Genomic DNA, 24,917 nt, shown 5'->3' with positions numbered 1-24,917 from the left:
ATTTTGAAATTAAAATATTTTAAAGTTTGATTTATAATTGATTGTTTTTTTTTTTATTTTTTTAAAAATTATTATTAAAACATTTTTGTAATATAAATAGAGTACAAATGCATATGATGATATTGATGAGTATACATATTGTCGGTGTGTCTGTTTATTTAAAAAAAAAAAAAATTTTTTTTTTATAACTTTTCTTTGAAATTTTTTTTAAATAATATTTTATATTATTTATTATTTTTACTCTCTGTTACATGATGAGAACACACGTCGTTTTTTCGTTTCTCACATTTATATATGTACATATTTTTTTTTTTTAAATTTCGTTTTTGTTTTATTTTTCTTTCTGAATTCTCGTGGGGCCCAGCCATTCTTCTGATGGTGTTATACGACCAACGAGTTTAGAGAGAAGAAAAAAAGAATATAATAAATAAAATTTAAAAAAAAAAAAAAATATAATAAAATTCTACTCTCAACTCTTCCACTTCCTTTTTGTGGCTTCTATATACCAACGACTTTTATTTCTCATGGCCATACCAAAATTTTATTCCTCAGCTAATATTATTGCTCCACGAAAATTCAGAATAGCACCACAGCCGGAAGTTAAAATATTTAAATATTTAAAAAAAAATTCTTCACTTGGCTGGTATATCATCAAAATCATTCAAGTTCAGAAGAGTATTTAATTTTTATTTATTTTCTCATTCGATTTAATCACATGAAAAATTATCTCATCAAGGAAAAAAAAAAAAAAAAATTATTCCCTCTTAATAATGAGCATGTAAAAGCACCTTGAAGAGTCAATAATTTTTTTTTTTTTTTAATTTTATTTATTTTTCAACTTAAATAATAAAAAACCAATTAATTTTTATATATATATTTTTTTCATACCGTGCTCGATGACACAAAATTTCCAAAGCGAGAAAAGAGTCCCAAATTTTATCATCAATGGAAATTTAAATAATAATGATTATAATATAATGAAAAATAAAAAAAAAAAAAAAAAAAAATTTATATAAAGTGGATAATGATAAATGCGATTAATGTATTATCGAGCATGGTATAAAAATTATTATTGGCTATATATAAAATATGTTGGCTGTAACTTAACTTTTAAATGCCAACTTAAAGTTTAATAATTGCTTACTTACTAATCTTAAGATATCTTAAAATATAAAAATTAAAAGAATGGGATATATATATAGCTAGGAAAAAATAATATAATGAAGATGTATTAATTTGAAAATAGATGAAAAATAATAATAAAATAGTTAGTCAAGCGTAAACCTCTAAATACCGCTAGTCTTGATACAGGTTACAAGTTGCAGGTGTTTTTTTTTTTTTTTTTAATGATAAAAAATATTCCACCATGCTGGAGTTAAAAATTTAAATGAATTTTTGTTTGTTTTTTTTGTAATTTATAAATTGACCTAAACCAGCAGCGTAGCTTCTTGCAACCTAATCAAAAGTAGCCAAGAAAAAAAAAATGTCCAATGACGCAACAGCTCAATTAGGATTTTTTTTTTTTTTTTTTATGATGAACTTAAATTTAAAGCATTGAATGGTTATCGGCAATATTTTTTTCGCCATTTTTCTTCCCATTTGTAAATCGAGTATCCATTAATTTAAAAAGTCTTTTTGTTGAAAGGAGAAGAGAAAGAGAGAGAGAGAGAGAGAGAAAAGAAAAGATATTTTCTCAAATTATCTCCTTCTATAGTTATTGTTGCTTTTTTTTTTTTTTTCCTTTTCTTTATAAATCATGCTGAGCTATTGATTCAGTGCATGACTTTGCTTGGTGTTAGACATTTTTTCATGTAGTAGCAAAATATTGTTGATACATAGAGAAGAATGAGAAGGGCACATGTAACACCAAGAGCAAATATGGAAGTTCTTGTTGGGCATGGCTCGACAATGGTGACAGTTTTATCTAAAAATTAAAAAAATAAAATTAATTAATTAAAATTGATGAAATGAAAATTAATAAAAATAAAGCTTAAAACATACCAGCTTCATTGAAATCAATACTAGCATCACTTTTCAAAAATTCAGATTGTTTTTCATCACCAAAATCAAGAACCAATATTTCCTGTGACAATGTCATATCTTCGCTCTTTTCTTGTGTACCATTTGTAATACTTCTTCGTTTTCTTTTGCCCCAAGATTCAATTGAATCACGTCCCCATTCACATACAGCCTAAAATAAATAATAAAAGAAAATTAAATAAATATTTTTGTAAATGATATATATTAATTTGACAATATAATTAAATAATTTACTAACCGGATCACATGGTCCAAGACAGTATTTAACATTACACTGGAATATCACTCCATAAGATTCAGTAAATCTAAATGCCTCGTATACTGACTGTAGTGCATTTCCATCAGTTGTGAAACTTGGAAATATTGATGTATCAACTGGACACCTGTGTAAAGTTTAAAATTATGTGTAAAAAAAAATATTTGAATAATGGTCAGTTTAATAAAAAAGAAAGTTTATTTATATTATTTAAATTTTTACCCTTCGTCATCAATTATTTGGAATGTGCTCTTAGAGTCTTTGGCCATGGCAACACAGCCTGCATAATATATAAATATATAAATTTTAAATGCGTATAAAATAATTTTTTTTTAAACTTACTGTCTTCGGGAATTTCAATTCTAAATGTAAGCTTATCACCAATTCGTACTGTTTCAACTTCTCTTGCTCTATTATCAAGAATACGAATTCTTGGTGGTGGTGCTTCTGGTGCACTTGTAATGCTAATCATATCTGGATCTCTGATGGGCATCATCCCGAATGTTATATTCTTTGATGACATGTCATATGTACATTTAACTCTATATATTTTGTCAGCTTTTGTCATCACAACTGAGTGATGTTGAAGTACCACTGTGTTTGAGTATACACCAGTCTGTAAACCATCACGCTATAGATAAGTCGTATGACTATACAATGTTATTTATTTTCTCAGTTTTATTATAAATATAAAACTGATGATGAAAACATGATAATTATATTTTTTAATTTAATTTTATCTATACATATATACTTTTATATTTTTTTTTTTTTACTTACAACACTCTGTGTATTACAGTCTTGACCACTCATTGTCAAGTCAAGTCTAAAAAGATCACTATTTGCAACATCATTGTTACATGTCTCAGAACGTCCAAGTGCATAAATACGACCATTAAAAGGCTTGTTTGTTGTTACTTGTACAGCAATTTTTGTGTCTTTGCAGTCAACAGATACTATAAATTAAAAAAAGTTATATATTACAATCTTTCATATTGTATTTATATATATACAACAAATTCACCACCTCTTGAGTAAATTTATAAATTATAATTACCATTGTAACAGGTACCAGTTTTATCACAATTGACATCATCTCCACTGGTTCCATTATTTGAGCCTTTGAAAGGATTTGTTGGTGATGTGATAGGTGGTAAAATATCAACTGTTAAATCGCCCTCTGCAATATAAATTTGATAGCATTACATAAATATATAATCTAAATAAAACCGAATAATTTTTAAATATATATATATCATACTTTCACAAAAGTTTTCAAAGTAATTTCCAACTCTATCGCCATTGTCAATAAGTGGTCTTTCAGCATTAAGGTAAGTTGATGGTCCATCAGGTAAAGTCCAATGATCCAAATGGAATAATTGACAATTATATCCAGTACCAATTGGTGGACCACGATACAAATAAGATCTACATAAAAATTCATTTTCATTTTCACATGCAGATTTACAGAATGCCTCGGTTTGTACTTGAAGTTCTTTGTCAGTATAATAATTTAGACCAGCATATTGAGCAATTTTATCATCAGCAACTCCAATTCTTGGTGATGAAAATGTTCTTTCACTTTTACAAGCATCTTTGCCTATATAATAGAAATTTAATAAATTTTTTTTAATATTTAAATAATTAAATAATATAATTTAAATATGTATACAAATACATACCACCGAGACAAAGATTTTCAAAGTAATCAATTCCTTGGGCATCAACAAATTGCACATACTGTCCAGTTGTACGTCTGTCAGAATCACTCAAGTGACATTGAAGGGTCATATAATTATATTCAAGTGATCGACATGTAAAACGATGCTCATTGAGACAAGCAGCAAGACAAGTCTCTTTTGTTGATGTATAAATTAGGGCGTTGTCCAAACCACGTATCATTTTATTTGGAACACGTTCAAATGCCCATGGTCTAATACAAACATTTTCTGCAATATAAAATAATAATATTAATATCGATGTTACAAGTTTAAATTATAATAAAATTTTTCTTATTTTTATTATTATTTATTTTACATTGAAATTATATTGAGACTATTATTTTATAGGCACATAAATATTCTGTCTGTTGATGGCAATTCTTTGAGGCCTTCAAAGCAATCGTAAAATTGTAAATTTATTTTTCTCGCCTTAAGAAAAATAAAATAAAGCAAAAAAAAAGACAGTTAGGTCAAGAGTATACAAGAAAAGATACATAATATTCTTTAGTTTTTAATGCAACTAAAAAGTGTATATAAAAAACAAATGTACATACACAAGTCATGCTATTGGGATAGTTAAGAAAAAAAAAAAATGATCTATGATAAACGGTTATTCGAGGAAAAGTTGAGTTTAAAATTGTGTCGATCGTAATATAATCGGTTTGCTTTTGAATGGATTTCTCACGTTCCAAAAAAGGTCTGGTCCTAGAATTACCTTGAAGCAATTTTTCTATTGTCTATTTTTTCTTTACATGGCGCCCATATTTTAGTGAAAAGAAAAGAACAAAAAAAAAAATGACCATGCCAATCAACTAGCAGGTTTTTTTTTCAGAAATCTCTTTACCACAAAAAAAAAAAAAATATATATACTTTTTAGCTAATGCATAAATTTACACATGATTCTGACATTTAAAATTACATGTTTTTCACACTTTAAATTACTTGGCACAAGTTTATGAACACCTGTGTTCTATTTTTTTGAAAAAAATAAAATTCGATCGTTAAAACTCTGCAAAGCTCAATATATATATATATTCAGTGGCACTTTGTAAAAATCTCATATGCATATCGACAGAAGTTTTTGGTGCTGTGTCAACCGAAAAAAATATTTCAAATAAAATTCTTACTCAGGCAATTTTTAGGAACAGAAATTATTATCCTTTTTTTTTTTTTGGTGGCGTTATAACTTTGTCAAACGAAAACATCATTAGACCCATCGTTAAGAGGTTGTTATTTGTCATCAACAGGAGGTCTCGCAACCTATCCCTCAACATTGACATTTTTATTTCAAATACATATGTGTTTTTCTATTTTTTTTTTTTTTACATTCACCCTATTTTTATATTTTTTTTTCTTCTCCATTGTTTTTTTTTATATTTTATATAAAAAAATTTAAATTTTATAGCTCAAAAATTGCAAACAATACTGTCCTCTTAAATTTCAATAGAACCGGAAATTCAAAGACTCTCTCAATCTGTTGATCGTTTTCCAAAAAAGACCACACAGCAACAGTATATCTATAGATGTATGGGAGAATTCGTTCAAGATGATTTTGGGGGCCAAATGGCCACTAGGCTTTGAGAGTGTTGTTTCGTTGAAAAAAAATATAAAAAAATTTATAATAAAAAGAAGAAAAAGTAAAAATGATGATGATGAAGAAGAAGAAGACGAAGAAAAAAATAAGAATAAAACTAGGCACGAGGACTGGTCTCAAGTGTCCAAGATCCTTCTTCGAATTGGTCAATCGATCGATCGTTCAATCCCGTTACGGATGCCTTAAACCACTTGTAAGCCTTAACGAGAAAAAGACGATGCTTCAATACTATTATAGCAATAGTATATACATATATATTTTATGCTGACAAGAATGTGTATAAACTCAGGTATAAAAATCTAGCATCATTCAAATTGATATTCCTGGATTTTATATATCATATAGCCATAGTTTTTCTCTTTCAAAAAATGAAAAAATAAAAACGAAAGAAGAGAAAAAAAAAAAAAAAAAATGCAGATGAGTGAGATAAAATACACAAAAGCTCATGTTAAAAAAGGACAGGTTATCGCACCAGCAAGTCTTGACACAACCAATATTAGGTGTTTCTTTTGGATAAAACTTCCAGCCTTTTCTACAATATCTTTTTTATTTTATTTTTTTTTCTTTAATTTTCTGTGGCTCACTCTTTGGAGCAATAAAGAAAAAAAAAAAAAAAAACAGAGATGGATGGGTAGATTATACATATTGTGGTACCTGTTTGCACGATGCGGTGCATTATGGCTTTACTTGTTTTCTATGGCTCTAGCAAAATTCACTCACCCCATGTCTGCTCACATGGATATTTTTCTGTATGTATTGTTGTATATATATTTTTCAAACACCCTTATTTTTCCAATATTCACTATTACCAAGAAGGTGTGTATCCCCAAAAAATCTTTAGCCTCCCTGGCGTCTTGGCGTCTTCTCCCTTTTATCTTTAAGCTATACGAATTTTCATATTATGACTCTCTCTCTCTCTCTTTCTTTCTTTCTTTCTCTCTTGGACATCAAATTCACTCTCCCTTATTTTAGTTCATCTCCACTAGCCTCTTTTGTCCGTTTTTCTTTTTTTTTTTTTTTTTTCTTTAAATTTCACCTTTTCAGTGTTTCTACCTGACTGATGTCCGGCATATATAATCATAAACAGCCCTTTTTCTTTTTAACATTTTCATTCACTATATATATTATACCTGCCTAACAACTTGTAAACTTGGAAAAAATTTTTTTTCTTCTTTTAAAACATTAACTATTTTTTTGTTTAAACAAATAATCATTTGGAATATATTTTTTTGTTTAATCACATAATTATGATTAATTTACCTGAACGAATTTGAAGTTTTGTCATGTAATACATATTTGCTGCTCTTTGTGGTTGTACTGATGGATTTGATGATGATGTTTCATTTTGTAATTGACAAACAGTATTTTGCATTGGTGCAAGTGGATTAACGACAAATGAAAATGCTGCTGCTTGACAGTCTTTGTCTTCTCTGCACCATCCTTGACACTCGTACAGTGATAAATTACTGATAGTATAATAAGTCGTACCACGATAATCAAAATCAGTTAATTTTTCAAAAGCCACTCTCGCTGATTAAAAACAAAAAAATAATTAAATTAGATAATGTATCGTAATTGAATTGTTTATAAATATATAAATTTTTAATTACGAGGTATAGCGTAGCTTCCAGTAATGACTCCAAGGAATAACAGTCCAATGACAAATTGTCCAATTGCGTACGAACCCATCTAGAAAAAAAAATCATAAAATTAATTATCAATTGAATATTATCTTGGTACTTTTAATTTTTATTATAAAAATAAAATTTTATTAAGAATTAGTTGATGGGTCATACAGGAAAGGGAAGTATTAAATGTGCAATTCTTTCTCTCATGACACACGTGAGAAGAAATCACAACATTTGTAATTCCCCTTGGGTTTCTTATTACAATTCCGTATATATAAACATGCGGATAAAATAAATCGGCTGATGAATTTTATGAGAGTAAGAAGGTGGGAATAAATGAAGAAGGGTTCTGTGTATATTCCACGCATGAGATCGCATGCTATTATATCCCATCAAAGTTAAACAAAACACCTAAGACAGGTATTTCATATATATTCACACATATATGCACACAAGGGAAAAAAAAAATTTAATTTAACTAATTTTTTTTTTTTTTTCATTTTAATTTAAATTGAATTTTTTCTTTTTAGACATTGATCAATAAAAATTAATTGTTTTTCAACTGTATGAATTTAATTTCATTATAAATTATGCAGAAAATTTTTTGTTCTTATAATTGAGTAAAAGTTTAATTGCTCAACTGTATAATTGATATATTTTTTCAATTTATTTTTTTCATAATACAGTTTAGCTTGATGTTGAGTTTTTGAGGTTTCATATCTAGCAATAAAATTTTGAATATAATTATTTAGACCCTTTTATTATTTTATAAAACCTTTGTTATAAAATAATATAATCTTGATGGTTTCTGGAAAAAATGTATTTTATTGATATTCATGTAGTTTTATATTTTTTATTCGTAATTGTGAAGGGTAATAATTTACAATAATTCTAGAATTTTTTAAAAGATGAAATTTCAAAATTTATGAAACACCAAGGTATATAATATAAAGTGTATACAAGATGTAAGCAATCATGAAATTTTTTTATTTTATTTTAAAGCCTACGTTGGATTTTCTACAGCAAGTGCATGTTTTTTATATTTTTAAATTGAGTATTGCTGCTCTTCCTGAATGTTTTTTATTTAAAAAAAAAAAAAAAAAAAAGTTTATTCGCACGAAGAGTATCTATAGTGTTCTAGTCAATTTGTCCTTTTTTTTAAACCCATGTTACTTAGATGACGGGGTCTATAGTTCATCTCCTCCCATTAGGTGAAGTGTGATTTGACTTGAAAGGAAAATTTTCCCAACACGTTTAACAATCTTTGAGATTTTATAATTAATTGTTGTCTAACTTTATATCTGTACCCAAGACATGTTTGAACTTGTGTTACTTTAAAAATTAATTATCCAATGTTAATATATAAAATAACTGAAACTTGTTATTTGTTAATTTATAATTTACTTGTTGCTAGATAAAATTCATAGAAAAAACGCTGAAATTGCTAAAAGTTCTTTCTTTTATCGAGCTAGACAAGCTATCATATATTTTTCATATAAAAGTGTATATTTATTTATTTTAATTTAAGAATTTTTAATTATTGTTGCAGATGGTATGGAGTTTCAATGAGACAAGCTGATGACTGATATAAAATTTCAAACATCAACTGCAATAAGGGTGAGCTTAGAATTTATAATTTACCTGTTACTATGATAATTAAATTTAAGCTTTTATTCTCATGAAATAAATCGGAGAATTATTCAAGTTTATAATGAAAAATAAAAATAATAAGGAATTTAAGATTACAAGGAAGTAAAAGATTACAAATTAAATAAAAAAAAATTATAAATAAATAAATTTATCATTATTGAGAGCCTGTATCACCTTCCGGCGTTGGTAACTGTTCATCATGAGGGTTTTGAAAGACAACTCTCGCCGATAAAAAAAATCCCAACGTTGACGAGATTAAATAAAGCATTAGAGAGTACCAGAGCTTGCAGCTAGAGGAACAATCTATGCTGTTGTTGAGTGGCCTCTTGTGTAGTTTTAAAAAAATACATAAACCCTCTAAAGATAATTAAAAGCAACATATATAATAATGAAAAAAAAAAAATACCCATTATAAATTCACCCCAGGACCCATTGTAATAAGGATATTATTAAAATACCGTGAGATTAAACCCACGGAAAAGAACCAACTGATTGACGAAGGTTTTTATAAGAATGCCTATTTTATTTTATTTTTTTTTTTCTACTTTTAATTTTGTTTCCAACAACTTGCTTGATCAGGAAAACTTAGACTCATTATTTTTTATTATCAAATTCGTTTGCTTTAAATTAAAATAAATTCTTTTCTCTGTAAATTAATTCAACATGGTGTATTTTTACATAAACTTATTGTTTACACTGTGTTTTGAAAATAAAAATAATTATACAACTACCCTGCATGTAAATTGTTTTGTGGGAATCTTTTTTATTTGCTTTTTCATGTAAAAAAAATCATCATTGAAAATGAGTGTAAATTGAAAGAATTTTTTTTTTTACTTTTGCTATATTCTTTTTGAATTCCAAGTTGAATTATATATTTATTTGTAAAATTTCTGTGGTCAGATCGTGATCATGATTTCTATCTTGTACAGCCCCAAGAACATTTCATGGGTAACAGATTTATTTCTTTCAACTAGTCAACATGATCGCCTACCGTTTTGCCTTTAATAAAGAATCATGTAATTTATATTTTATTTTTAAAAAAACATTCGTTTTTTATTTTACCATTTCCAAGTTAAATTTTTTCATTTTTACAAATCAAATTATACTGCAAGTATCAAGTGAACTTGATTTCTGGGTGTTTCTCAAACACTTCAAGTCACTTGACTGCATCGATGGAATTTATTCAATGACGCGATCTCAAGTAAACTTGAATTTAAATTATACCCAGTGACATTGTATATGTATACATGTATCTGTTAAAAAAAATATTACAAAATTTACAGCACAATGTTAACGGATCAACGAAACAATAAATAGTTGCAGAATAAATTTTTTTTTGTATTATTAAAATATACATACACTGGCTGTTATATTTTGGTATGGTCTATTGTGCACATAATTTTTTTGCATTATTCTATGGGAATGAAAATAATACATAATATATTCCACGTAACAAATCACTAGACTATATATAATATGTATCTATACATAACAAAAAAAAAAAAGTGAAAATGATGAATTGTTAATGTGAACTTCAGGATGTAGTTATAAATAGATGCATATATATATTCATGCAAAAGATAAGATAAATCAATGATGAAAAATAATAATTTATTGATTTTATCTGATGAAATTTTTATTGTATTAAAAAAATATTTTTTCAAAGTCATGTAAGCACATGAATTAATATATAAATAAAAAATTTTATGATTTTTATATGTGTGTACTTGGAAGAATGGAAAAAAAAAATATTGTTGAATGTAAATCAAATGAATAATAATGCGGATTGAAAACGGCATAATAGTGCTCAAGGCGAACACAACAATGACTAGATAAATAAATATATAATATATAAATCGCATCAATTTTATTTTATTCATAATGGTATACACCATGTAATTATTGTACATCGTATGTACATGTAGCTGAGAAAAGAATTTATTAAATTTAAATAGTGTATTTTTATAAATAATCAAATTTAAAAAATACCCAGGTTTAGACAATTGACTCATCGTGTGCCAATAATTATTTATCGCGACTGTATTTTCGAGATTTCTCATGGGAAAATGCATCAGTAAAAATTTTTTAAATTTACATAGCAATTAAAGACAGGTTCAGACTATTAAAAAAAAAAATCCCGTCGTAGGCCAATCATTATTTATCACTAAAAAAATTAAATTGTATTTTAAAAAGAAAAACAATTGCTATTATTATATATGCGAAAGATATAATGTTGCGCGTGGACGATATTCATAAATTTCAAAAGTAATTAGCTTATGGCTATACAAGTACTGAATGTTTTTAAAAATAAAAATATATATATTGCAATTTGAGTTTGCACAATGATGCATCAGGAAGAGGAGCGGCTGTGTTCAATAGATGAATCAAGGTAGAAAAGAGACCTTGCAAAATAAAAGGCATGGTACTATACAGTGGTAATGGTGATGGTGTTGGTGGTACAGGAGAAAGAAGGAAGAAGAAATATGATAATGGTCGTAGGTTTGCCTTCTAGTGCAACGACCTCGTATCCAAGGATCCCTTTATTTTATTTTATTTTTTTTTTCTCCTGACTTATCTACCATCTCAGTTCCACATAATTACATCATCACCGAAAAAAAAAAATATATATTGCCATTAAAATTGAATAAAAAAATAACAAATATATATGGATAAAAAATTGTGAAGTAATCAACCAAACGAAACTGCTAAATTTTTTTATTTTTCGTCTTGTTTCGTTCAGTATATATCAGGATGTTAAGAAAAACTTTGATGATCTTTTTTTTGTTTTACAATATTGCCATGATATATTTTTTTCATTTGACGCATGCTATATAGTGCCTCTTCATCATTGTTTTTATTTTTATTCTCTTCTTCCTGTAGAATTTTTTTTTGCGTTTCTTATTGCATGATGCAAATAGAGTAATAGAGTAAGTCAGCCGTGACGCATTGGACAGTGATAAAAATTGAAGTAAAGTTTTTGCTTATTTTTATTAACTATATTGCTATGAAGCTTTATACCAGCTGTATAGAAAAAAAAATACCAAAGAAATATACAGCATATTAAACATCAACAAGAGAAACAGTGACCAAGGACACTGATCTGTCTTGATGGTAAGATTCGTGACAAGGCCGTGCAAGCCCTGAAGACATTATATACGCATTTCATGAAAATAAGCAGCTGTAGATTGGAAAAAGGATTAAAGTGCCACTGACTCTGTATATCTTATTCTTCTCTTTTTTTTTTTTTTTGTTTTTTCTCATTGTTCATCTTTTAATTCTTATAGTCTTCTTTATCTTGATAATAAACCAAGCTGAGTCTTTAGCTTCTTGTTATACTCTGGACTGTAAATCTACTTTAAAGTATAAAACGATGGAGACCAAATTACACGCTATACTTTTTCATCAATTTTTATTATTCAGCACTTTTTTAAATTTGTTGATGGACATTATCATTGATGCATTCATTAATGATATATTTAACAGTAGTAAAAAATTACTTTTTTATTTTTTTTCTTTCAGTCAGTTTTGATATTAAATATCAAGTTCAAAATTTTGTTTTTCATATGATAGAATAGTTACACACCAGTCTCACTATTATATTCAACATTATTTTTGTTTTTTTTTTCAAATATTTTTTACACAATTTAAACACGTTTTCTAGATAAAAGCACTGAAGGTATTTCTTCAACAAAGCGGAAGCATGGAAATGACAAATTGCCTAAGTCAAATTTTTATGTTTCAAGCATTATTTTATTTTTCTCAATGTACATTGTATATATATGTATATACCATCATTTTACAGTGATAAAATATGAAATAATATCTTGAAGGTATGATGCATGCATCGTTGAATTTCTAACACTTTCGCTATTTAAAGTCAAATCTACCAGGAAAAGTATTCTCTTCATGCAGTAACTCTTTGTAACATCTTGGAATTTTTATTTTTTTTTATTTTGCATGATAATGTACTTTTCAAGGCCAAGTATTTTTTTTTTTTTTTTTCTTGTATTCTGCACGTGAGTTAGGTATATAATAAAGTACAAGTTAAATTGCGTTTTGTCATATTAAAAAATTTTATATGCTTCAAAACTCAAAGAAATGTATTATTTATTTTTTATATTCCCAAGTTTATATATCTTGATTTCTTAGCAACAATCATCAAAGTATAGCAATAAAACTCAATTAAATTTTTATTTCGTTTACCAACTTGAAGCTTGATTTAAAGTAGAAAATTGCGAGCTTTCAAGAAATTTAAAATTTTACGTTGAAATAGCTCAAAGTATTTTCTTTTATTGAGCAAGACAAACCATCATATTTTTCATATAAAATAAAATTTAAAAAATTAAATAGTTACTCTGTTATTTACTCCAATATAAAAGTGTATATATATTTTTTAATTTAATTTAACTATTTTTAATTATTGTTGCAGATGGTATGAGTTTCAATGAACCAAGCTGATGACTGATCCAAATTTTTAAACATCAACTGCAACAAGGGTGAGTTTAGCTATTTTTTAATAAATCATTTTTTACCAATGAAATTTAATAAAACCCAAGTTAACAAAATATACCACAAGTTTTTTTTAATTTTTTCAATCTATGAATTTTAAGAATGTTTTTATTATTATTATTATTTGAGCATTGTCATTAATGCCCTACCCGTTTATATATTGTTGATGGTGTTGGTCAATTGTGGCGTGACACGTTCCGGATGAACATTCAACTGATTTGACTTGATCCTATAATCAAGCATGTTGCACGTCCGGTCCTCTAATATACTTCTATTTTACTATTTTTTTTTTTTTACTCCTACTTACACCTCTTGTAATGATTTCTTGACTTAATTTTATAATCTTTATTGTCGGCACATCAGACAAAAAAAAAAAACGGTAGTATATATGATATACAAAGAAAAACATTTTTCTATTGTGGTGTTTGTAAATTAAAAATAAAGATATATATATTTTTTTTTGTTCATGATTGATTGATGATGATTGTATATTTATTTATAACATTAAATAATTTATTAAATGAAAATGAATTTATCAGTTTAAAAACAATAATTTTTTTAATACTACTTTTTTGTATTGTATGTTAGTAAAAAAATTTTAAATGTTTTCAATTATTTATCTGTCAAAATAAATTAATAATAAATATGCGTTGATGTTTGATTTAAATTCAATAAAAATCAAATAGAAAGTATTGAAATACAACGGCTAAATTAACGGTATTTAAAATGCTCAAAATACCTCAACTATTGCGTGACTATTTGACGTGTAGGGATTTTTTTTTCAATTTGAGTCACAATTAATTGAGGTTTCTAGGAATGACGTTCCGGTTTAGGATAGAAAAAAATTCTCTTAACCAATCACACACAAGATTAAACAAAACATGACAAAAAATTAAAAAATTCTTGATATTAAATTACACAATTAATGAAAATTATTATGAATAAAAAATTCTCAAGACAACGCATAAGAATAATCAAGCTCGTAGATTCTGTTGCATCGTTATATACATTTTTTTTTTATTGGTGTTTTCCCTCAAGCATGTAATACTTTTACATGTATACATATACTTATTTGAGGATAAGTATATGTATATATTTACGCGGCTATTAACATGCTAGGTGAACACATATTCGTTTGATTGCGGATACACGGGTGGTCGTTATCCAAGCATTGATGAATGGCGCCAGTCTATGGGATATTAAATTTCATCGTCTGAAGCGATCAGTGAATATCTGCACAAACCGTTTATTATGAAAATTGATAATAAGTTATTGAAAAATAGATAAAAATAAAAGTCATTTGTAAAAAATAATAAACAGGCTAACAAATAAAAGTATTTAAAAACATTTATTAATTAATTATTTTTTTAAAATAAAAACAATGGGTTTTGTAAACATATATAGGTATTTTTTTTTTTATACATCATTATACTTAATTTATTTCGCACCATAATAATTTATTTCATTGAGGACGAATTCTATGTATCTTTAACAATGTCTGACAAGTAAATATGGAATTCTCACGCGAGCATCGTTATAAAATGTAAAAAAAAAACAACAACAAATTGGTCCTGAATGTAAACAACATATTTTTTTTTATATAAATATAAATTGCCAAGAGGCATTATGAGACACATATTGCCTTGGGGCAAAAGGGTTCTAGTAAAACAACTCACAAGTATAAATATTATACTCAAGTATTTTACACTTGAAATGAGCCGGGGTGTAATATACAATGCACATAGAAGAGCAAATAAAAAAAACATAATGAGAGACAGGAAAAAAATAAGGATAATTAAGGTGCATTGTTGTTAAAAAAAATATGCGTGTTTGCTGTGTGGCACATTCATATTATTCACAAGCAAATAACTCTCTGTCGCGGAGTACAAGCGTCGACATATAAATATAAGTGGTAAAAAAGTTAATTGAACATGTAGCAACCTTTAGATATTTAATTTAATTTAGACTTTTTTTTTTTTTTATATATTTATTTATTTTTTTCATAATTTTCTTATCTTGCTAGAAATAATCATGGTAACCGTTAGAATTGATAGTAATCTCGTATACACGAAGAGTCCCTTAAACTCTTTTTTTTTAATTTTCTTAAGGTCAAATAAATTAAAATGAAATTAAAGAATCATTAAGTTTAAGAAAAAAAATCTATCATGGAATTTAAATTTCAATATAAATACTGTAAACATGTGAGTTTAAATAAATTCGTTTTTTTTTTTATTTGAAACGCGATTTGTAGGGATTAAATATTTAATGTTGGTAATGAGAACGGAATTCAATAGATGGAAAACTTGATTGCGAGATTAAATTGATGAAAATAATTATTGAATTTCTGAATCAGGACGTATTTATGTATTTAGTATCTATTTATTATTTTTTATCGATACAAAATAAAATGTATTTAGCTAATTTATATTTGAAAAAAGAAATAAACTTACAAATTTAATGATAATTATTGACATTAAACTGGTTGATCAAGTTTATATCTTCATAATATTTTTTCTTTTGAATTAATTTGATTTTTAATGTATATAAAAAAAAAATAGTTTGTCGTAAATTTGTAACAGTTATAGATTAAACATTTTGATAGCATAATTTTGCTACTATTTTAAAATTTATATCTAAACTCGATTGGCAATATAATATATAATTTTAGGTTCAATTTTTTTTTTTTTCACATTTGACTTAACGATTGAGAGTATTTTTGAAATAACAGTCATTATTTTTAGTGTAAATTAAATGTTTTATAAACGATATATTGCCGCTGGATAAAAATGATGTGTGCGTGTTTTGAAATATTTTGTAAAAAAATAAAAAAACATAGGAGAAAAAATTTTAAATAAATAATCAAAAATAAATAATAATGCGGTATATATTTGAAAAATAAATAAAGTAAAATAGTATATTAACTCGATGAATTATACCGGCGTGGTTGGTGATAATAATCGAGACCCTTTATGTTACGTATATATCTGTGTGTGCACATCATTCACATGCTAGCTAAAATAATAAATTAAAACACGAAGAGGCGGTATTAAATTCAAGCTCATACAGAATTTATGCAGGAAACAAATATAATTATTAATAAAAATATTGCTTTACTCATTTATATATTTAAGTGTAAAAATATAATTGTATAAAACTATATTACTGTCTTCAATAGGTAAAAAAAAATTAGCAATAATTATAACGAGTTAAAAAAATATAAATAAAATAATTAAAAAATTAAAAATGAATATATACTTTCTGGATAAGGGATAAAAAATATAAATTATTGTGAATATATATATTTATACCGTAAATAAGAAATCTAGAACTGGTGCACGTAATCTTGTGAGTTTTTATTTTTTATAATGGGGTTTTTTTTTTTAACCTACTTCAATGATGTTGGGCTGTAGGCAAAGGAGAACTAGTACTCACGGATAACGTGGTGATGCTGAAAATATATATGTATATAAGTACAAGATAGTTTAAAGTTTACGTAGTGAACTGCGTAACGGTGTCGTGGTTAAACATACGATGGTGAAAGAAGTAACTTTAAATCTCAGCTTGATGTCTTTGGAACGAGGTCTGCATTATCAATGTTTAACCGCTAAACCGTTGGTTCTTACAGGACACAAACAAAAAACAAATAAGGATATAATCTGATGATAAAAAAAAAAAAAAAAAAAAAAAATAATAAGATGATTCAACAAGTAAACCAGGACAATCGTGATGGAAAAATAATCTGTATCAAATATTTGTCTATATTTTATGATGAGTATTGATCAAATTATTTATTGTATAATTATGATGTTAAAATATCACCGTTGTTGTTGAATTCAGCACTTGAATATATCTTAATTTGTCTCAATACATCAATGAATCATTTCATCTTCTGATCAATGTATCATCTCTTCTTTTGATCATTTGATTAAAAATTTTCATCAACATCAAGTCAATTAATCAAGTACTTTATCTTGCTGGCCAACTCATTTTCATATAATGATAGGTACACCACAATATAATATTAAAAAAATACATTACTTCATTGAGTTTGTGAAACAGTGATAAAGTGGATTTAGTCACGAAGAGTGTATACTCCGCATATGAATATCAAGTGGGTGCCTTGATAAAGTGTTAAATATAAAAGATGATGATGTAAAATGAAGGTTTCATCAGGTGCCAAGTAATAATACTGCACGCGTTGCAACAAAACACTTTTTTTAAGTGTTAATATTAAATATACATATCCACTTTATTCTGTCTTTGATGGATTTATTTTCATGGATGTATATATATTTATTTTTTCACAAAAAAAAAAAAAAAAGAGTCTTTTTTTTATTAGTTTTTTTTTTTAAAAAAAGTCACTCTTTATTTCTCTTTCACCTTGTCCACCAGATTTATTACCATCACAAAATTTCTGATATTGATCATAACGGTGTTTTAGTCATGTACTATATACGACTCAAGTATTCCCTGCTGTTTAACTTGTACAGTATCGGCTCATAAAGCTCAACTCAGTTAGACTCAACAACCTTAATATGCAATTTGATCCACTTATTCAACAGGAACTCATGTGATATTACCCTCCATTTCAAATTGCTAATATGTATGTTGAATACAAATTATTATTATATTATTAATTTTGATATTGATACTGAATAACTATCAAACATGCACTTTGAAATTTCTTTTCTAAATTTAAATATATATTATTTAAACATCATGAAAATAATTTATTAATAATATGTTATGTCTAGTTGAAAAAAAAAAAAATAATAAACAAGTTAATTTTAATAAATTGAAGTATACATTTGTTTATTAATATTTATATTAGAAAAAATAAATATCTAACGGTATTTTTTAGGATTGATTTCAAGCTTTTAGTTTGTATCGTATATATTAATGTTTTGACATTAATGCAAGGCCTTGAGGTTGTCTCTTCGTCATCCAATAGATGTATTATATCTTTCAAGTAAATGGATTTACTTCCGCATATCATAGAATATTGTTATGCTCTTTTAACCATCAATAATGTCAAGTTTAATGGTTTTGTTTATAAATTTTAAAAGTTTATTCATAAAAATTTGCCCAAGGTTTGCATGTAAAGCGAGTGACTTGGATATATTCTTTTTTTTTTTTTCTTATCTTCTTCTTGTTTTATTGGGGTGTTTTAAATTATACTAGTAGAAAAGTTAGCGTTAATGTCTGTCATCTTGGTTGAAGAAGCCTCAAAGTATCGAGGTTTATGAGTTTGCTACAGTATGATATGATAACTCTTGTGTTTCGTCCATTCCAGATGTTGAGCTCTAGCAATGAATAGCCAGTTATTAAAGAAAAAGTTGAAGCAATGAGATTCAGAATAGTTGAAGCACGTTATTAAATATCTATTAACCTCGTGGCATGATATGCAATAATGTAAATTTATTTTTAATTTGATAAAAACAAAAAAAGAAAAAAAAAAAAAAGACTGTGATCACACACATAGATATATGAAAAAAAAAGTATATCATTTTTTGATTGATGTCATTCATCCTTAACGTCAAAATAAATAAATATAAAAATAATCATATGCGTGTGAGATTATATATATAATAAAAAATGATTAGTGATGACTGATGATTTGTGATCGAAAAAGGAATGCAGACAAAAATCACGTGGACCATTAAATTCGATGAGGCGTTACATGCAGTATAGCATTATTGTACAATATTAACGATGGTGAGGAACCCCGTTGGGGAAGAATCGTAAGTTAAAAAATTTTTATGTCTATGGTCGTAGGATTTGCTTGAGCCATAAGTGTAACGGTGTTGAACGCATAGCCGATGCCGGTTACCGTTGTGCGGTCCACAAACTTCAAGGCGAGATATCTTTTCTTTCTTTTTTCAACATCGTTGTTTAATACAATCCAATGTCATCTTCTTTTTTTATTTTATTTTATTTTACTTTTTACCATCGTTTTATTACAACTTCCTGAATATATATTATGGCTTTTAATCTCGCGAGTATGTTGCTTAGGTTGCTCATATTAATGTTGATATTATAACCACATGCAGATTTTCTATAACATATATTCTCTGCAAATATACATGTATACAAAGTGAGTATCATATTGCACTAATGCACTGGTGATCCGGATACCACTGATGTAATAAGATCCATATAAATATAAACCTGAAAATAACCGACTTCAGTTGCGTGAAATAAAAATTATAATTCTCAAAAAAAAAAGTAACTGAAAATGCCACAATAAAAAAATATGAACGTCTTAATCAATAGAAAAATTTTGTGGTTTAAAAAATAGAGTCTTCAAAAAAAAAAAAAAAAAAAAAAACAGTAGTTGAAACAACTGTTAATTTATTGTAAGATAAATTTGTATTGAAATATATCAAATGATCATCTGGTCTATCAAAGAACCGTATGGAAATACTGATGGAATTGATTATTATATATATTAAAAAGTGTTTGAATATATATTTTTTACAAACAATTGATTCTTTATAATATGAAAAATATGCTAATAGAATATTTAAATTTCATTGGAACAATAGTAATGGCAATGAACTTGCGAGAACTAATTTGTTCTATTTTTTATTTTTATCACTAAATATGGAAATTATTAATATTATTATTTATTTTTTTTTTTTTCTAAACCCGGATGTAGTTGAATAACGTTATTTAAATAATTATTTTGAATGAAAACAATTATTGTTCAATTTTAATTTAACTGTAAAACCCTTATATGTATTTGATGCTGGTATTTTAAATTAAATTTTTTGACGAAATTAAAGTTAATCATAATTTTTTTAATAGCTCAATTAGTAACTATATAATATTATATTTTTTTTTCCAAGTTTGGTTTCAAATGTTGATGATAAAAAATTAAAAGAAAAAAAAAAAAACTATTAAATAATACATTAAGTAAAATTATTATAAAAAATTACGGAATTTTTTTATCTCAAGAACCAAAGCTAACTCGATAAACAAATTTTATTATTAATGAACGGGATTGTTTAAATATAGAATAATAATAAATATATTTTCCTTCTTCCATTAACATAATTTTTTATTCATAAAAAATTAATAATTATAGAGATAATTAGTGGGCTGAAAAAAACCTTTTTCAAGTCAACCGAGATTTTTCATTTTTATAAATTTTAAAATAATATTATTTTATGTTTTTTTAAACAAAAAAAAAAAAAAAACAAGACAAGTTGATGGATATTTCTTTACTTTCCCATAGACAAGTGTCTATCAATATCTTGAAGTTTTTTTTTATTTATTTCGTTTTTATAACTGTGTGCATATCGCATTATATCTCGTTTTCAAGAAGACACCGAAAGTTGCTTAGAAGATTTTAATCTAAGTATATTGACAAGGGTCAAATAACCTGAGAAACAAATAAATATCCTTAATGCCGTTTCAAAAAAAAAAAAAAAGAAAAAACAAACCGAGATACTTGAAATTGCTACAAACACGTCACTTAATGGACTTTACGTTAACCAGTTTGGAAAAAATATTGAGATTAAAAAAAATTTTAGATTAGAAAATTCTATGGGACTATCTATTTCTTCTTTACTCACACAATAAATTATGTTCAAAGAAAACGAATCGGTAAGATTGAAGCAAGGTCTAGGTTAACATTCTGAGATATATCCAATTTATACCGGGACTATTTATTTATATATATAAAAACAATCTATACTATTTTTCTTTTTTATTTTTTCTATTTCGTGCATCACGAACATTATCTTAAAATATTATTAAATAACTGTAATATCAAATCGCTACAATTTACAGAAAACCTTCAATTATATTATCTTGAGATAGCATTAACTTGGTAAACAACAAATCACCAATAAATATATTATGCAAGTGAATTATCTGCTAATAACACTGTTCTTCTTGTATATATTTTGTTACCTTCACCTGTTAATTTACTTTCAGGAGGTCTTCTATTTGCAAAATTAAATAAATAAAAGAAAAAAAAAAACAAATCACTTACCAAGTTGTTTCATCGCGTGTCAAAATATAATTTTAAAATTGAATTGTTCTTTTTTTTCGCTATGAGGTGATGGGGTCACTGTGGTATTATTAAAATGTGTGAGACAAAAAATAGTGGTAACGGTTGACGCAAAAAAATAAGTTTGTCTTTGTTCGCGCATATGCATTCATTCTTATTAAATTGCATTTTTTATTTTTTATAAATACCGTTAATTTAATGGTGACTGGATACAATGATGACGCCAGCTCCGAGAGTGAATCTTAAAATCTTTATATTTGTCCTCTTTAAATTCGTTTTTGTTGATAATTCTGCACAGGAAATTCAAACACGAGCACACGCGTGACTAACGTGCCTGTTAAGTTAGATTACGTGTAAAGTTGCAAAACAATTTCTTTTTTTTTTTTTATTAAATATAGTTCCATCTGTTGCACGACTGACCTTAAAATATTTTGCACGAATAGTTATTCAATTTATAAAAAATAATTAACACACGATAATAAAAAAAAAAACATTTAATTTGTTATCAATTGTTTTTTTTTTTCGTATAGCCTTTGTCGTTTATTTTTTTTTCCAATTATTATTCTGATTTTTATGCTGGTTTGTTCTGCATATCTGGATATTTTTTTTTTTTATTTTCTTCAAACAAATGAGGTGTCGCGGAATGCGGGTACTTTGACCTTATTTGAGGACAATTTCGTGGCACGTTGGCGTTGAATAACCCGGTATTTGCTCACCTTCCACCTCAAGAAATATAAAATATATAAAAAATAAAATATAAAACTGTAATACGTGATCTCCATGTAGACATTTCAATGACTATTGCGTGGGTTCAGTGTTACGGTACATATTCGATCGTGTGTGTCTATTATTGAGTCCAATATATACCTGGAGTTTATTTTTTTTTCTTTTTTAATTTGAGGGGAACTAGAAAAAAAAAGAGAAGAAAAAAAAAATCCTCTCTGAATGATAGAATACAAAGGTTCGAATAAAGTTGCTATACTGGTTTCCACATATTTTAGGCAGGTGGTTTATAAATTCTATATATATATATTGTTAGTATCGAGAAAAAATAAATAAATTTTATAATTCACAACTGCACTTGAAATACATATACAAGTATAAATGATGTAAAATAAATTCAAACACGTAATTGTATAAGAGTAATCAGACAAAAACAAAAAGTAAATAAAATAAAATAAAATAATGAATGTAAAAAAAGACGAAGGTGAGGTTGTCGACAATATCCCTATATAAGCAAGTAGTTCTATATACACATTAAATAAGTATTTTGAAAATTATTTAACTCTCAACACAGGAAATTCATTTTATGTATATATGTTTTTTAAAAGCAACATACGATTACGAATTGCAACGGAAATGCGTGTGAGTTTTCTTGACTATTGAATTGTGTATGTATATATAAGAAAAACCACTTTGCCTTGTATTTGTTAAACGTCGTGCAAGTTCTCGACCAGGGCTGGTTGTCAGAAAAAAAAAAAAAAAAATAGAAGAGGATGTTGTCTTGAGGGTCAATGTCCAGGCGGCGCCTAAGAGAGAATCCCATCCTTTCACGATACATATAAATTTAATTTATATATACGCATACAAGTGTGGGGCAGGTCGGGTGTCAAGATATGTCTCAGGCATAAAAATTCCTCTATTGAATTAAAAATTTAAATCCAGTTATATATCCCAAGAGATAAAAATAAAAAATGAAGAAAAAAAAAAAATAATTCTATAATTTGTCTATACCAAAAAATTTCTTAGCTACATATTTTTTTTTTTTTTTATTTTGAAATATATATAATGTTGATTATAAAATAAATAATAATAATTTATTGTTATAATTCTAATGATAATTTATAGTTATTATTGAAAATTAAAATTTTCTTGATTTACTTGTATGCTGCATGCAAAAATGTTTCATCCTGTTTCATGTTGCAAAATTGGCTTGATGAAAAAAAACTAGATAACAAGTTGAAAAATGGAAAATAAATATATATTTACAGATAATTTAAATAATAAATTGAATATAAAAATAAAAATTATATATATTTGTAAAGAAAAAAAATAGAGAGTAGGTAAATATAAATATATATACATGGAACTATAGAATGAAAAATACTTGTTATATAATTTTAATTTCAATTGCAAATGTTCAAGTGTAAGTGTTGCTTTTTTATTACGAATGATGGCTCTGATAATAGGTGAATAATTACTCACGCTGTTTAATTAATTGGATAATTCAAGATCAAATATAATATATCATGTTTTTATTTTTTTTATTTGCATGAAATATATGAGAGAGTGCAAGGTCGTAGTACCTTGACAGTCGTTGAACTCACCAAGTTCATTGCTATAAAATTTACAACTAGATTAATATTATATTTATTTTTACATTCAACGACAGATGTATAATGATTCATCAATTTTTATTTGTATGATTAAATTGTGGTTAACGCGCGTCAAGAAAAAAATAAAAATAAACCGAGACTAATCTTCATAGATCCAATCAATTTTCTTTATTCTAAAAAAAAAATATATATATATATCAAAAGTCCAAGCATGTATATATGTAATAACGACTTATTAAAAAAAAAAAACATGCACCATAATATTTATTCCATAACATTTTTCAATTTAATTATACATATTTTTTTTTTATATGAAACTTAATTTTCACCGACTGTTTAAAAAAATAATAATAAAAAAAATAGATATTATTTTATATAACAATGAAAGAGTAACACAGTTATGAGACCATTAATTTTTATGGTCTAATTCAGTATAAAATATTTAAATAATAATTTTCATTTTGCCTGGTGAATAATTAATAAATTTAATTTATTAAAAAATGGTAATAAAAAAAATTGTGCAAAGCATTGAACGAGAGTATGTGCAAATCAAACAAATAAGTAAAACGCGGCCCTGACTTTGAACTTTAAGCGTCTTGAGTATACAGCGTGGGAATGAATGTCAGGGCAAACGAGCCACCTTGACTGAGAGCAAGATAACTTTTACCCGGAAGGGCTCATCATATTCATCATCGTAACACACATTCATTGCAAATAACAGAAAAATAAAAAAAAACGGAATTTTAAATATTATAATAATGATTTTTTTTTTAAATAAGACTTGTGTTATTACGAAGAAAATAATGCCAAGTAAATTTTATATTTACTTTTTTTTTTTATTCTTTTAAAATATTAATTTAGATGAGTAAAATTATTAATCACAAATCACACATACCTTGATGATATCACTGGTATCAAATCGTCTATAAATAATTCACAATTCACTAATGTCTTCTTCACTAAACAAAATCAACTAATTTTTTTTTTATTAAAACTAGATATAAACATTAAAATTTTCAGTGAAGATAATACAAACAAAACAAAAAAAAAAAAAAAAAAAAAAAAAAAATAACTAAATCACCCCGAGTAATGATTGTCCACGTTTTTTGACACGATTTATTAATCACGTCTTGAAAGCTTGACTGTCGGTAAGGCTCTGTCTTCGT

General features: G+C 26.2%; 1 protein-coding gene across 1 annotated transcript; it reads right to left on the bottom strand.

Annotated features, from left to right (window-relative positions):
- Positions 1 to 303: 303 nt before the first annotated feature.
- On the bottom strand, positions 304 to 24,917 carry LOC122854289. The gene is made up of 12 exons (XM_044154792.1): positions 24,647 to 24,917; positions 7,222 to 7,300; positions 6,872 to 7,141; positions 3,979 to 4,245; positions 3,558 to 3,896; positions 3,354 to 3,476; positions 3,077 to 3,252; positions 2,629 to 2,912; positions 2,519 to 2,590; positions 2,279 to 2,423; positions 2,002 to 2,191; positions 304 to 1,924 (listed from the first exon to the last, which is right to left on the bottom strand). Exons 2-12 carry the CDS (start codon positions 7,298 to 7,300, stop codon positions 1,773 to 1,775), a joined length of 2,097 nt encoding a protein of 698 aa, XP_044010727.1. The 5' UTR covers positions 24,647 to 24,917; the 3' UTR covers positions 304 to 1,772.

This window comes from Aphidius gifuensis, linkage group LG1 (genome assembly GCF_014905175.1).
Source record: "Aphidius gifuensis isolate YNYX2018 linkage group LG1, ASM1490517v1, whole genome shotgun sequence".
Taxonomy (NCBI): Eukaryota; Metazoa; Arthropoda; class Insecta; order Hymenoptera; family Braconidae; genus Aphidius; species Aphidius gifuensis.
The sequence above is the reverse complement of the archived record's forward strand: the minus strand, read 5'-3'. Positions and strand labels throughout refer to the sequence as shown.